The 16,978-nt window shown below is 43.6% G+C and overlaps 1 protein-coding gene across 1 annotated transcript in view; it reads right to left on the reverse strand.

Annotated features, from left to right (window-relative positions):
- Nucleotides 1–217: 217 nt before the first annotated feature.
- The window catches only part of LOC141786309 (protein TMEPAI-like), a 94,939-nt gene continuing 78,178 nt past the window's right edge, over nucleotides 218–16,978 (reverse strand). The window contains exon 3 of the mRNA XM_074665042.1: nucleotides 218–6,513. Coding sequence (XP_074521143.1) covers nucleotides 5,926–6,513 — 588 coding nt within the window. The 3' untranslated portion in view covers nucleotides 218–5,925. The remainder of the gene's footprint in view (nucleotides 6,514–16,978) is intronic.

Consider the following 16,978-nt stretch of genomic DNA (forward strand, 5'->3'; position numbering starts at 1 on the left):
ACAACAATTTCACCTCTGTGCCGATATATATATATATATATATATATATATATATATATATATATATATATATCGGCACAGAGGTGAAATTGTGAAATTCTGATATATATATATATATATATATATATATATATATATATATATATATATATTGAAAAAGATATATATATATATATATATATATATATATATATATATATATATATATATATATTTATATATACACATACACACACACACACACACACACACACACACACACACAAACTGTATGCTGACTAAATACAGTCACATATATCTGGATTAGAGCACAGAGGGAGAGGGGGCAAGAGGAGTCATTTGTAAATAAAGCAAATGGGTGTTACAAAACCCAAGATGGAAGCAGTCCTATGGTAGCTGTCTGGACAGAGAGGAAAGCGGTCTGAGTAGACAGTATTACTTCTATTCCCCATTATCACCATCATATCATCATCATCATCATATCATCATCATCATCAGTATCGAAACCCTTGAACGATGAGAACAGCCACAGAATTTTGATCAGTGGCAAAAGTGTGCTGTGGAGGGGGGGGGGGGGGGGGGGGGGGGGTACAAAGAGAATAAGTCTGAGCCCATGTTAGTTCTTCAAGCTAGTGCAGGAAACCAAAAAGAAAAGTCCCTTAACAGAAAAAGCCCAGAGGCACCCTGGCCAAGGTCTGACAGAGATGTCTCCAAATGAAAATGAAAACCACCAAACTGCCGCTTCTTTGGGTCTTAAAAGGGAAGGTGGTGTGTTGCTCTGTACATCTATAAGAAGAATGAACATGCTCTGCAGTTATTGTTCAGCGGATTTAATCTTAGTCTGTACTGTAAATCAATGACTGAACAGGATTTATCTTTCAGTACAGTGTGCCACAGGTAACACAAAAAGGAACAGGAACAAAAAGCTGAATGGAGTTTGAAGAGTACTTTCTGCTCCTTTCATGCTGGGGCAGCTTTCCTGCCTTTGAGCACAAGATGATGAGCTTTTTTTCTCCAGCGTTTGAAACTTTCTGCTCAACATGAACAAGTGCAGAAGGAGAGCAGAAGAGATGGGCGTAAATGTTTGAACCCACGCCTTACATCAGATAGATCTCTGCACTTTGGCAGGAACACAAACCCACAGCTCAGATACTGTGATGTTCTCGGAGTACACACACTGACAGCTCCCCTCTGTGAGTGTGTGCGTGTGTACGTGTGTGTTCTCTAAAGGATCAGTGTGGTGGAGCTCTACATCTGTCAGTCCAGAACTCAAATGATGGCTGTGTTTTACGAAGATCCAATGAACACATGTTTCCTGGATGCACTGGTGATCTCATCCTTATCATCACAGACTATTTATAGCAAAATTTCATACCTAGTAATTTGTATTTGTGTTGCAACTATATTCTAAGCATACTTTGCAAACAATGTTTCTGATAAAAAAAACAAAGCAGGTTTTTAACTTTAGGCATTAACAAATTTGATGCTGCCTTCTTAGAATTCTTATATTGTCTATACACAATTTTACATTATTCACAATATTTTTTGTGGTTTCTACCCACTGGGTAGGATATGTGCATAATATATTCAAGTTATGTACAGCACCTTACAAACAAACATAAAGAAAGACAGACTACTGAAAAAAGCACCGTTGGAAGTGAGGCACAACAAAGGTGGGAGCTTTTTGAGTGCAAGTGGGTTCCTATGTCTGCTCCACACGCTGGACAAACAACTGGTTGAAATGACTGCAGAGGCTCCAACGGGACGGCTGCTCCTGTCTGGCGTGGTAGAACAGCGGACGGGCTCAGAACCTGCCTGCTCACACTTCGAGGAGAGAAAAGTGTTAGAGGTTTAACTGCAGCAAGGAGAGAGAGCTGGAGTTTAGCTACACTGCTGCTCTGGAGCTCATCCAATGTGTGACGGTGGATTTGATCAGCAGGTTCAGATTCAGTCTGCCCTGATCTGTCTGACCATGCAGGAGCTTTAAGACGGATGCCTGAAAGAAACAGCCTCAAACCAGCACTTCCAAAAAGGCTGAGAGGATTATTTTTGGCAAAAGCAAGACACCTTTTCTTCTTGTGATGCATCCAAACCAGACAGGGGCTCAAGTCCAGGCAGAGCTCCTGCAGGGATCCCAAGCAGCAGTTTGACTGAGGTGTGGTCTGCTCAAACATGAACATTAGGCACCGTATTTACTCATGTAATAGTAAAATGCAAACCTCCTTGTAGAAAACATAAAATTCATCTTTATGTCCTTGATTTACAAGCTATGACTGTGTGTACAGAAAAAGGCAAGAAAGAAAGAGAGAAAAGGATGGAAAAGGGAAAGAAATGCAGGTTTGAAGCAGGTTGAAGGCAGGCTTTCAGGGGGAACTCCCTCAGGGAGTGTCCTGGAGGAAACGGGAGCCACTGTGTATCAGTGCTTCTGACTGCAGAGGGGAGAACCCTCACCTTCCACTTCTGGATGAGTAACAGGGACAGACAGGCTGAGAGGTGGTGAGGGCTGATGGGCGGGGCGCGGGGCATGACAAGCAGCAGTAGCAACAATAGTAGCAGTAGTAGCAGCAGCAACAGCAATAGCAGCAGCAATGTAGCCGTAGTTTCACACACACACACACACACACACACACACACACACACACACACACACACACACACACACTTTGACTCTAATGGAGTCAGAAGGCATTTCTCTCTTTGTTCCCTCTTGATGTCTGAGGGGTGAAAGGTCAAATCTGAGCTGCATCAGGAGGGGTAACTGGTCTGCAGGAATCTTTGCAGAGGAATTGATGTCCAGGATGTCAGGAACTAGCGCCGTGTTATGTTCAGCATTAAAAGCTGAACTGTGTCCCAAATCCATGATCTGTGAGTGTGAGTGCGTGTGTGTGTGTGTGTGTGTGTGTGTGTGTGTGTGTGTGTGTGTGTGTGTGTGTGTGTGTGTGTGTGTGTGTGTGTGTGTGTGTTTTACCAACAGCAATAGCTCTGGGGCGGTAATGAACATCAAAATGCAATATTAGTATGATATCCACTCTTGACATATTTAGATCTATGTATGTCAGGAGTGTCCAAACTGTTCTCAGAGAGGTCCAGCAGCTCTCTGACACTTTTATTAACCCTGAAAGAAACGCTTGAATTCTCTGTGTGTGAACTCTTTCTCTGAGTGGTTTCTGTAAAATCTGTCCCTCAGTGAGCTCAGACCCCTCGTTCCGTTATCACAGACTGGCGAAACCAAAGCTCACATGTCCCTCAGGTGTGTCTGATCCCAGATGATCAGTGGTTAGTTTCTGCAGTGTTATGTGCTGCATAAACAACAGTAAACTCTGCTTCTGACCAAGGAACATGTTCTCCACCAGGGGGTGCTGTGGGGAAAATGTGTGTTTCTGAATTTATCCTGATATATACGTTCATTCAAAGACGTCCGTTGTTAGAGTTGTTGAATTTCTGCAGAACACACAGAGCTGCAGCTGTAGACTAGATGGAGTTCAGTGAGGAGACATTACTACTTTGACTTTGGTTCTGACTGTGTGAGTGACAGCAAATGTGAATGTACACATTATTCACAACATTGTTCATGGACCTGGGACACAGCCTGGTTTCTGCTGTGTGATGCAGTCTCTGGATCACGGTCACTGTTTTTGCTGCAGTGACATGGAAGACTTTGGAAGTTACTCTCTCTTCATTCATGAGGTTTTCACCAGGCCCCACAGAGATCTCGACCCTCCAACAACCACACCTGGGGGTTTAACTACTAAAACGAGGCAGCTGCACATTCACAACCTGTTTCCTCTCGTTGTGGTTCCAGGCTAAAAGCCCAGCTGCAGATTGTGAGCTAAAACTCTTGAAGTTACAGGTACAGTGATGTGGCTTAAACCACAAGGCATGGTCAGCTGAAGATTGTTTTCTGACAAATAGAGAGGGAATAATCCAGACTTTTTGATGAAAAGCCGGAATCTTCAGGAGTGACTTAAAGCTGATTCCTTGGACCCAGAAAGGGTAAGAGTTCAGCTGAGACACCCCACACACTCCTCTGCCTTCACTGAGAGCTGCACTGACCATGGGCCCAGAGAGTTAGATGTCCTTAAATCTTTCAATTCATACAAGCAGTCAGTCAACCAACCAGACACACATGCAAGCACACACAAAGACACACACACACACACACACACACACACACACACACACACACACACACACACACACACACACACACACACACACACACACAAAGACACAAAGACACACACAAAGACACACACACACACACACACACACACACACACACACACACACAAGAGAAGAGAGGACTGCACCAGCACACTACCAAATGGGGCGGCTCCACTCTTCATCGCTTTTTCTGCACGTGTGGAAGGAGGGCTTAGGAACAGGGCCTACCAGAGAATCTGTTAAAAAGCAGGGAGGACAGGAGGGGACTGGGTCAGGACGGGGTGAGGAGGGGAAGGGCTCAGAGCACTTGCGTTAAACACAAAAAAGATATAGAGACAGAAAAAGCATGAGAGCAGAGGAGAAGGCAACGATGAGCAGAGAAAAAGCTCAATAAAAAAAAAAGTTCCTCTTAGAAAAGGGACCCTCCTGTAGCCCTTTGACTGCCACCACAGAACAGCCCTCTTTAAGAGCTGATGGCTGTGCCACCCCATGAACACAGGAACCCTCAATTTGTGTAGTCCTGTTGTATTTTTGTCTTTTGTGGCTTTGAGAAGTGAAGGCAGAGATCTGAGCCTTCCTCTTGTTTTTGTTTTGTGTTTCTTGTTGTCATGGCGGCAGGGTTCGTGTTCAGCGTGGCTGTTGGCAGAATGCACTGTGCATGTTGAGATGAGCAGTGATTGGGGGGGGTAGGGGGGGGGGGGGGGGGGGGGGGGGAATGAGGTCAGGTGCTCAGAGGTTGAGAAGTGTAGAATCAGCTGTTGGCAAACGGCTGGGTGGACTGTGAGATATGCTATTATCTGACCATGTTATGATCAGATCCACCATCCTCCAGAGGAGTCTGTGTGGAGCATGTTGGTTGGTGCCCAGCAGATCCCATCACCAGTTTCAGAGACGAGTATCCAAGAGGAAGTGAGAAACGTTGGGTCCACCCAGTGACCAGCGGCTCTTCCTCCCCTGGAGGCTGCAGTGCCCTACGGGCTCTCCCCTGCTGTGCCTGTGGTGTCAGCACACAGGGGTGGTGAAGGCTGGGTTGGAGGGGTTCTTGCAGTATTTCTTAAACAGGAAGGACAGAAGCTTATAATACTTGCTATTTTGCTCCCAACTGTCAAAACATTTTGGAGCCAAAGTTCAGTCAGCCAATCCATTCATCAAAGGACAGAAATAATCAACACATTATCATCATTACATAGCATATTTCCCTCTTCTCTTTTACAACAAAAAGATAGTGCAACTTTTAGATAACTTTTCTTTTTGCCAGCGAGTCACTCTCCCCCTTTGTTTTGCTTCCTCGTAAACCTTGGCACAAAGATTTGGATTTTTGTGAGTCTCTTGTTTTGTTGTGTTCTCTGTAAGTCCTTGATTCTCAGTTATCGCTTTGTGCACAGATCCCGGTCCAAAATGGAATTAAAAGAATATAAAAAAAACAAAAAATAAAAATATCATTCTCAGTACCACAGGGACATAGCCGTGAGCTGTGAGCCGAGGGGGTAAAAAAGACCAAAAGACGGCTGCTCTTGGAGAACGGCGTCCATCCTGCCCCCGCCCTGCCCACACTCTGAATCACCAAAGCCAAATTGACTCTTGGCTCTCCTCCTTTGTTTCCTTGTTGCTAAGGTTGATAGCTGTGCATGGGAGTGAGGAAAGAGGACATGAGACAGAAAGCAAAAGAGGGAACGATAGAGACCGCTGCTGACAGGGTGAGGAGGAGGAGGAGGAGACAGTTCCTAGTCTAGGTGGGTTTCCTCCACCTTACTCTTCACACTAGGTCCTCTGGTTGGCCGTCCTTGGCCTTGACAGATACTGTTGTGCTTTCTGATTGGCCCTGCTCCTGGATGGTCCTACTCCCCAGCCCCCCCGCCCCCCCCCCCTATGGTTATTGCTGTGCTGGTGTAGAAAGAACGCAGAGCCAGGGTAGTGACCCATCACCTCGCTGTATGCTGGCGGGGGGCCCTCCATGCGACTGTGGCTGCTGGAGTTAGCCGCACTGATGCCCGAGTTGCTGCTAGGCGGCTGTGGACCTCCGCCCCCTATTCCTCCCCCTCCTCCCCCGACCCCTCCCAGGCTCCCCACTCCTCCCATGTCGATCAAGTCACTGTCATAGATGGTCCGGTTGGGCGGCGCTCTCACAGACTCGCGGTTGAGTTCCATCTGTTGTTCAGGGTCGCGGAGCTGTAGGGTGCAGGGACCCTGGTATGGCGGCGGTTCCTCGCCATCTGACAGCGAGATGGTGGGTGGAAGGTCGATCTGGTGCTGCAGGTAAGGGTAGGTGGGCTGGAAGCGGCTGAAGCGGTCACGCTGCATAAAGGAGGGAGCGATGAAGCGATCCCTGGCCTGGGGAGCATATAACACCTGAGAGACGAACAGAGGGGGAGACACAGGGAGGGAGGAGCAGGAAGAAGGAGGAATAATAGCAGAGAAAGAGTACAAGGAGAGAAACACATCAGAACAAACAGAAACACAGTCAATTGGCTTTATTGAGAAAAACAAACTATAAAGTCTAACGGCTGAAATACACCAGATACATCTGTTGTGCGTCTCTGTTGTGCTGCTTCTTGACCGTGTTTGCCAACTCACACAGGCTGTGTGTTCAGTCCAAAAGCTGTATGACTGACAGACAGCTGGAGTAACAGACTGAGGTTCCCGCTCTTTCCTCTCCATTGGTAAGCCTCCCTTCATTCATGTGGGGCTGAAAATTCTCAAACCTGTAGACTACTGGTCTGGCTCCATTTATTATGTCCATTTGTTGTTGTAGTCAAGATAAATACAAACTGACTTTGACATGTTTTTTTCAGTTATTATTTTGAAATTCTCGGGGTGTTTTAGGTAGTTTCTGGTCACCACTTCTTGTCCCGCTCAACCTTCCTTATGCTGAGGGAACAGCTCTCCATCTGTGCTCATAATCCTGCTTCATTGTTACCTGGGCTGCTGAGGATTTTAAATTTCTGATAAACTGTTTGGATGGGGTCACACATTTTCTGCAAAAATACTTCTCAGTGGTCACGTCTCACCGTACACTGAGTGTTGGAACAGGTTCTGCTCCCTCTTAGGGTTGTCAAAAGTATCGATACTTAAAAAAGTATCGATACTAAAATGTTGTATCCGGATACAATACTCACTTTCAAAAGTATCGATACTACCCCCCACCCCCGATGCCGAGCCGCTGACGCTGCGTTCCTCTCTCTCTGCCTCCTCACACACACACGAGAGCAGGCACTCTCCCCCTCCCCGTGAAGCACTATAACAAAACAGCATGGCTAGTGTTGCTGTAGGCGGGCTAAATCAAGCAGTTTTGGTCAAAAATTAAAAAGGTAAAAGTGTTGTTTGGGGGTATTTTGCCTTCGAGGCCAACGAGCTTGGAAAACCGAAGGACACAAATAATTGTTAGCCATTAGCCACAACGAGCGATTAAAGGCTGACGTAACATTAATGATTATAAGCAGGGCTGCCAACTGTCACGCATTCGCCGTGAGACTCACACATTTGGATGGTTTCAACCGCACTCATGCCACACCTCCGATTTCTCACGCTCAAGTCAGAGGCACAGGAGCACAGAGGACGCAGAGGTCGTGTTGTGTAATATAAGATATTGTATAATACAAGATACGCAGGTACGCACCCAAGAAACCCCCAAGAAATACCATATAACCACTATAAAACATAATTATAGGCAGTGGCGTTTTCTCCCGGAGGCCAAGGGAAGCCATGCTTCCTCTCCTTTTTTAGTCTGTAGCTGTGATTTAATGAAAATATCCCTTTTTAACAGTTTCGATACTTCTTCTGTGTTTTGTCACCGTCATCTCTTCCTTATTCCTCTCCTCTAGTTATTGAGCATTTTACAATGTGTAAAACAGCGCCCTCGTAAATGTTCTGTAGCGAATGGTGAAAATACGATACTGCACGCTGTTGTCCGCAAGGAAGCCAAGCAGAGTTGGCATCCCTTGGTGAAAAAAAACAAGAATGATTAACCAATCAGATGAGGCCGTGGTCATGACACTGCTCATCTGTGATTGACCAAGACTGTGCCAAGGGAAGCCACCCCGTCTTTGGCCTCAAACCAATCAAATCACAGTATCGTCATCCTCGAGCCACTGAATGAAATCAGGGAGGTTAGCACATTAGCAGTGTGCATGAAGCGGCCGGTTGTGTGTTTAAGTGGGCGGTTGAATTAATTAATATGATGTTTAAGCTAAGTCAAGAGGACGATGAACGTGTGTGAATGAGTGAGTGAGGGTGGGAGAGCTAAAGGGCGTGTGTCGGTGTTCAAAGTAAGTAAAACGAGTGCCCTCTGGGCACTCTAACAGGTCCGTTACATGAAATAGCGATACAAACTGCAACATAGCCTTTTATGTACCCCACTCCCTAAAAAAAAAATACAGATAACAGGCTTTGTCTAACTTGGCTTCCTCAAAAAAAATCTCCACGCCAAGCCACTGATTATAGGATGGTTGTGTAACTTATACTTTCACTTTCCGTGTACACGCGCTCCTCTTTGTTAGACACGCATCCCAGCAGACAGTGAGAGATCGTCAGTCACTATGTGTGATTTTGTATTTCAAACTGTCTTGATAGCTCATGAGCACATTTTAAATGAACACAGAGACTTAAAAAAGACGAGTCAACCTTTTGATGAATCAAAATGCAGCATTGACCATCAGTCCATCTGAGCTGCTGTTTTCACTCACTCACTGTTTTCTAAATAATAAATTCATCCTGAGGTTCCCTGGGTCACATATTGTTCATGATGTGAGCAATCTTTCAAGGATCAAGCTTCAAATACAATCTACTAGTGCAGTGGTTCTCAACCTGTGGCTGGAGGCCCATAAGTGGGTCTCAGGGCTGTTTTTAGTGAACAGAGCATAAAACAGGCAAAATTTTGTAAAAATGTCTTTATTTTATTTATTTTTTGCACTACCTCAGGCCTGAAACTTTCTTTTTACACAACTGTTTGTTGTGTGTGTGGTACTGTTAATTGTTACATGTTGCAACAGAGGTTATATTTGCATTTTTTGTTAATAAAAATGTTTCTTTTAAATATTGGGTTCTTTCTTTTTCATCCTTGTGGTATCGAAAATAGTATCGAGTATCGAATATTTTCCTGAGTATCGGTATCGAGTCGAAAATTTTAGTGTAGTGACAACCCTACTCCCTCTGCAGACATGAGGAGATAAGCAACATCTAAGGACTTGTTCTTGGACCTAAACATCTCAGAGAAACTTTCTTGAACAACATCGCCGCCTCGGACGACATCAGCTTGGCTTCCAGCTCCACTGTCAGGAACCTGGGAGTTCTTTTTGGTCAGGACCTGTCCTTTAACTCTCACATCCAGCAGGTCTCAAGGATGGCTTTTTTTTTCATCTTCGTAATATCAAGAGAATTTCTCTCTTTCTCTTCTTTGGAATAACTTTCCGGTTGAGGTCCGGGGAGCAGACACAGTCTCAACCTTTAAGAATAGACCTAAAACTTTCCTTTTTGATAAAGCTTACAGTTAGAGCTGGATCAGGTCTGAACCAGCTCTAAGTCATGCTGCTATAGGTTTAGACTGCTGGGGGGAAATGACACACAGGGCTCCTGTTTCCCTCTTTTTCTGTCAGTCTAACTCCTAGTCTTACTGTCCTGTTATAGTTACTGACCATACACCTCTGAGTTTGTCTTGTAGGTTCCTGGGGATCGGTGAAGTAGACGGCCTGCTGCTGTGCTCCTGTCAGACACCAGCTGCTACGGCTTTAGATTGTTGCCGGGAATGGCCTGCTGATTTCACCTCAACTGTCACCACAGCGCCAAACTTCGGACTATGTCTGTGTCTGTCTCTCCCTCTCTCCCTTTCTGTGCGCACGTGCATGTGTGTGTAACCTTCTCTCTCTCCTCTATCTGTCTCTCCGACCCCAACACAGTCGAGACAGATGTCCGTCTAACATGAGTCTGGTTCTGTCCGAGGTTTCTGCCCGTTAAAGGGAAGTTTTTCCTTGCCATTGTAACTTGCTAAATGCTGCAAAGTCCTGTACTCATGGTGGATTAAGATAAGATAAGACTTCTTATCTTGTCTTCATGTTGGGTTTCTGCTAATAACATTTTATTAACATTTACGGGTCTAGACCTGTAAATGTTTTTTTAAAGTGTCTTGAGATAACGTTTGTTATGATTTGGCGCTTTACAAAAAAAAGATTGATTGATATTGACTTCTACTAATGATTCTTATAGCTCTTTTCTGTAGAATGAAGATTGGTTGGATAGTTGTTTTGCATGCTGATCCCCATACCTCAACACAATAAGTCAGATATCAGAATCAGAATTTCTTTATTTATATGGAACAATCACTGCGTTTTATATTAGATACGGGGCTTTGTCATCAAGGCAGTGCTTTATTTTTTGTAGTAAAGCAATTTTTCTTGCTATTCTCGTTTTTTTCTGTTTATATGCAATTTCAAATTTAGATTATCATCAACAGTTACACCCAGGAATTTAATTTCATTGACTGTTAATTTCATCACTTTGAGCACAAAGTCTGAGTTGGTGTCATCAGCAAAAAATAATACATTTTAACAGTTTTGAAACATTCACAATGTCATTCATAAATTTGCACAAACTGTCTTCTGTCTTCTCAATAGCTATCAAACAAGATATGTGCCAGCCCTCTTACTCCATATTTAATAACTTTAATAAGAAGAATACAATGATCTATGGTGTCAAATGCTTTTTCAAGGTCCACGGAAAATGCTTACTGAAAAGAGCTTCTTCTCTTATGCAGTGGATATCTGTTCTGTCAGTTCCATAGGTGCCATTGCTGTTGAGTGATTTGCCCTGAATCCACACTAACTTCTGCTCAAAATGTTGTGTCTGCTCGAGAAACTCTCTAGTCTGTTTACGAATAGTTTGTTCAAGTATTTTTGAAAATTGTGGTCCGTGGTTGGAAAGAATATATTGTCACCATTTTTATGTAATGGTATTACTTTGGCTGCCTTCATGCTTTCCGGAAATGCTCCTGTAGACATAGAAAGGTTGCAAATGTAAGTTCAAATACACTTTCTATGGTGTTCTTTAGTGTCACAAAGTCAGTAGGTTTTTGATTTCAATAATGTTCAGTATTTCCTCCTTATCTACTTTACCAAGATACATACTATTTAAATTCTCTGCCATATTATCATAAGCATTACTTTCAGTCTAAGGGACATTCGCAGCTAGTTTGGGTTTAATATAAGTTAGTGAATTCATCATTAACACCATGCATGTGTTTCTTTTCTTTCATGCAGTGATCAGGAAGGGTTGACGTTACTTTGTCTTTTTTTACAATGCTGTTTTTTACTCCCCGCGTTGCCTTGTGACAGTGTCAACAGGAAAAAAAAGAAAGTTTGATTAAAAAAGGAAAATTTTGTTGTGATGAATGAAATGAATGAAAGGAATGCAGTAAAATGAAAATAAATCCCTGTAAGAAAAAAAAAGTATGATAAGACGGGGTACCTGTTTCTGTCCTGATTTGGTTTTTTGATCGAAAAAGAAAAGAATAGAAAGGACAAAATTATAAAGGGAGGACGTGGCGTCAGGGAAGGGGCGGAGAGGCTTACAAGAGAGAAGAAAGACAAAGAAACTGGCGTGCCGGTGGAAAGGGCCGGGAAACCCAAGAAAAGTAACAAACCGTCAGGGGGAAAAGGTGTACCAATCTTAAAATAAGTCTCCCAGCAGTGCTTACTTGCGCGAGCCTCTACAGCCCAAAAGAAATCTGGTGGATTATCGCTTCCCAAGACCAGGAGGAGCACAGACCACGGCTGGGAGAAGTTAAGTTCCTTCCAGGGGGGTGAGCCTGACAACGTTTATTTTTTGTATTTTTTTCCTGGTATACCAGTGATTTTTTGTTGTTGATCGATCACGATTTTTGGGGTGTTTTTTGTTTTCTTTCCCGGTGTGGATTATTTTTATTTCGTGACGGATTTCGCTCGGAAAACGGACACAGAAACTATTTGAAAGATATTTTAAGAGGGTGTGAAGAAGGACAATTGGACTTATTTTCGATGTAAGGGATTTTTTGTTTTATTTACAGACAGGACAAACTGGGTTTGGGGGTTTTCTTAAATAACTATTCGAGTTTGATTTCTATTACAGGCAACACTTAAGTTTGGCTTGATTAAAGAGAAATTTTTGTTTGTTCTAAACGTTGCTCCGAGTTTATTTCATTTTTTGACCTCTTTTGTTTGTTTCGTGGAGATGTGCCTTTTTTGCTGGGATTTATCATTTTCCTGTAAGTTTTCCCCTTGTGTGTTTAACGCCGACCCGATAAGGGTTGGTTCGTTACAGCCTTCATAACTCTTTTTCTCTGTTTTTATCTTATAAATTACAATGGTATTCTTTTTTTAAATGTATTCTTTATAGTGCTGTCAGGTGATTAAAAAAATTAATCTAATTAATTACAGGATTTGTAATTAATTAATCTAATTAATCGTATTTTAATTTCAAATCTGCTTAAGGTCCCAAAATAAAGAATCTGAATTCCAGGACATTAAAATTACATTAAAAGACATTTAAAAATAAGGTGGGAATATAAACAACACATTTTTAGGTACCCTAAGGCATAAGTAACAAATAAAAAAATGGTTATGGTTCTATCTTTACAAAATCTACACAGTCCTGCACCTAAGATAAGCTGATTTGATTTCTAGGACGTTTTTTTGCTCCTGTTCACATTTTTACTCGATGTGGACTCAATTTTCACTGCAATATGAACTTCTTTACTTCTATGAGGTCAGGAGAACAAGGGCTAAAGGCTAAAAACTGTGAGGAACTATGTACAAAACACTTTTTTCAAGTCTTGGATCAAAGAAAAGTGAAGTATTCTCAGTTTAACATGCTCTGAACACACAAACTGTTGCTCATTGGTGCAGAGCAGCCCCAAGCTGAAACATGACACAAGGAAGATGGAAGGAAATTTTCAAAGAATTCTTTAGATTTAAGTTCAAGACCTTTTTCGGCAGTAGAGAGTGTAAAATGACCTGTTTTTTACAGAATTGAGCTAGAGCAAACAGTTGATTTTCTGTAGATTTTCAAAAAGGATGTGTGAATAAACGAGATGTGGACGGCAGTCCCCTTAACAGCGCTCTCTCTTCCCCCTGGTACAAAGCATGTTGCTAGGTGTGATACATTCAGGGACCGTCGGAAATGTGAAAATCTGACGAGAACACCACTTTTTTCATGTAGGACAAACGGTTTGTAAATGCTAGACATTTGGAAATAAGTGCGTCTTTGAACGCCTCGCGAGCTTGGGATCCTGATTAATCTGCGTTAATTTTTATGACGCGTTAATTTGCGGTGTAATTAATTAATCTAATTAACGCGTTAAAATGACAGCCCTAATTCTTTACTTTACTAATTTCATTTTATATTATATTATAGGGGTGGGTAAAAATATCCATGAATCAATGCATCGTAATATTTCCTCACCCAATTCAATATCCATTCAATATGCAAATCCTCTGAATCAATTCACCTCCTGGCAAGTGGGGTGCTGTGTGTGTTATTTGCATTGTATGGTCGAGGGTCGCACAACACCAAACAACAACAAAACTGCAGCCAAAGCCGCAGCAGCAGCTTAAAGCCAGCTCCTTCAGCTTTAAAGTCTGACGTTTGGGTTGTTTTATGGCTCCAAAATGTGAGGGGACGTACCACATGTGTTCACATGGGCATGAAAATCGAAAATTGAAGCATTTATATCAACATCAAATAGATACAGCATCAAATCAAATTGTGAGGCTCTTAGCCATACCCAGCCCTGATAATCACGGGAACTGTTCATTCACAAACCAGATAATTTCATCAGAATAAAGATTTGAACATCCAGGCAGCAGAAATGAATGTCTTTGCTCAGTTAATGCTGTTCAGTGTTATCAGCTGACTTTAATAGTGGCAGTGCCAGCTCTCAGTCATCAGTCACAGACTGTGAGCTATGGAGCATGAGCAGAGAGTTCCTCAAACATACAACGGGTCACTGCTGGTTGGTTCAAAATTCTTCCCCTCTCTGAGCTCTTCACACCAAGCTGCCTAGATCCATTTCTCTGCTCAGCACAATCCAGCACATTTCTGGATCTCATTTCCAAAGAATCTAACAATCAACCCCAGAAACACAACCGTCTACACAAGAAAACAACAGTCTGCAGCTCTATGATGGCTGCTCTCTGACAGCAGCTCTATGTTGGCTGCTCTCTGACGGCTGCTCTCTGATGGCAGCTCTTTGACGACTGCTCTCCTATGGCATGTCTCTAATGGATGCTCCCTGACAGAAGCTCACTGACATCAGCTCTCTGACACCAGCTTTCTGACAGCAACTCTCTGACAGCTGCTTTCTGAAGACTGCTCTCTATCAGCAGCTCTGTGATGGCTGCTCTCTGACGACAGCTCTTTGACAGCTGCTCTCAGATGAAGGCTCTCTGACAGCAGCTCTATGTAGGCTGCTCCCTGACAGCAGCTCTCTGACGGCTGCTCTCTGACGGTAGCTCTCTGACGTCAGCTCTCTGAAAGCAGCTTGCTGATGGCTGCTCTCTGACGGTAGCTCTCTGACAGCAGCTTGCTGATGGCTGCTCTCTGACAGCAACTCTCTGACGGCTGCTCTCTGACACCAGCTCTTTGACACTAGTGCACAGATGGCAAACCTTGACAGCTGCTCTCCCACGGCAGGTCTCTGATTGCAGCTCTCTGACAGCAGCTCACTGATGCAGCTCTCTGATGGCTGCTTTCTGTCGGCTGCTCTCTGACGGCAGCTCTTTGACAGCTGCTCTCTGATGGCAGCTCTCTGACAGCTGCTCTCTGCAGACTGCTCTCAGGTCACAGGTCTCTGACAGATGCTGTTTGACAGCAGCTCTCTGACAGCTGCTTTCTGACGACTGCTTTCTGATGGCTGCTCTCTAACAGCAATTCTATGTGGGCTGTTCTCTGACAGCAGCTCTCTGATCGCTGCTCTCTGTAGCAGTGCACAGATGGCTGCTCTCTGACAGCTGCTCTTCAACAACTTCTCTGTGATGGCTGCTTTCTGACAGCAGCTCTATGTTGGCTGCATTCAGACAGCAGCTCTCTGAAAGCAGCCCTTTGACAGCTGCTCTATGACAGCTGCTCTGTGATAGCTGCTCTATGACAGCAGTACACAAATGGCAGCTACCTGTTGGCAGCTCTCTGACTGCAGCTCACCGATGGCATCTCTCTGATGGCTGCTTTCTGCTGGCAGCTCTCTGACGGCAGCTCTTTTACAGCTGCTCTCTGATGGCAGCTCTCTGACAACTGCTCTCTGACAGCAGCTCTCAGATTGCAGCTCTCTAACAGCAACTCTTTGTTGGCTGTTCTCTGACAGCAGCTCTGTGATCGCTGCTCTCTGACGGCTGCTCTCTGACTGCTGCTCTCTGTAGCAGCCACCGGATGGCTGCTCTCTGACAGCTGCTTTCTGACAGCTGCTCTCTGACAGCAGCTATTTGATGCCGGCTGACGGCTCTGGCTAAAATATTAGCGAATTCAACATTGACTGTGCAATAACCCTTTTAGAAACTGAGTAACGTGCTGCATTTGTACTGTATATCTGTACGTGTGTGTGTCACACAGCACGTAAAACAGTGCATGTATCATTGTGCGATGTTTAAACAGTGTACCAAGCCTTCTTTTTACTTTTCAGTGAGCTTAACCAGCTGAATCTCTCCCTCCTTTAGTTTCACTTTCAGTTTGTCCCTTGAGGAGCAGTGATACTCAGGTTGTGTGTGTGTGTGTGTGTGTGTGTGTGTGTGTGTGTGTGTGTGTGTGTGTGTGTGTGTGTGTGTGTGTGTGTGTGTGTGTTTGTGTGTGTATGTATGTGTTTTGTGTGTGTGTGTCTGCGAGGAGAGAGAGCTCTGATCTGTGTGGATGCTGGGGATTCTGGTGATGTTGTCAGTGAACTTTTCATTTACAAAGTAAGAGATAAGCTCCTAAATGTGAATGTACATATGTTTATTAATGTTCAAACTCTGAGTTCATTTGGTAAAATTTGTTCCCAATGTTTGATTGTTGTGTTTTTCCTTCCACTAAACTTCTAATGTCCAGTTCTGTTCTTGTGTTTTTCTTCATTTTAACTGCTTTACTCTCATATAACATCCAGTAAATTGGAAATAACTGCAGGTATTGAAAGTTCAGAGTATTCCAGAGAAATGGGATGAAGCATTATTCACAAGACATTTTTTGAATGCTTATAGTTGTAATAAGCAAAAAAGTTCAGGGCAGGTATTTTGAGGCTCAGGTGTCAAAGAGTTAAATAGGGTTTATTGTGTTTCAGTCTTTATTATGTCCCTTTGTTGCCCCCCTAGCATCTTTAATGTCTCTCTCCCCCCTCTCTTTACAATCAGTATGAATGTGTATGGGAGTAGGTGTGTATGTGTGTTTGTCTGCGAATGTGTGTCTGGATTTGTCTTTTTCTTATGTTGTTTTTAGCCTCTGTGAGGCACTTTGTGTTGCTTTTAAAGTATGAAAAGTGCCCTATAAATAAATAAAGTTTGAAGTTTGAAGTTGAAGTTAATAATCTCCAGCTCATAAAAAGCCCTGTTGCCCCTCTCACTGGTGTTTTTGAAAAACCTTATTTCAGCCTGTCTGCTGTCTTGTGAAGGCTCCCTGCTCCACAAACCCCCTTTCCTCTGATTGGCCAGCCCTCTGGAGACATGTTGAGGGTGGAGCTATGAGCAGACCATGGTGTTCGAGGCCCACCCCTCCAATCAGGCATCACCCTTTTGTGATGACCTCAGGTCCAGTAAAGGTCTGGTTAGGGTCTGGATAGGACCTAGTGTTCAGAACATAGTGTTTTGATCAATTCACAGGCAGGTTCAGG

This window comes from Halichoeres trimaculatus, unplaced genomic scaffold, assembly GCF_033239565.1.
Source record: "Halichoeres trimaculatus isolate MK-OKI-2021-1 unplaced genomic scaffold, fHalTri1.1 fHalTri1_scaffold_25, whole genome shotgun sequence".
In the NCBI taxonomy this organism is placed as follows: domain Eukaryota; kingdom Metazoa; phylum Chordata; class Actinopteri; order Labriformes; family Labridae; genus Halichoeres; species Halichoeres trimaculatus.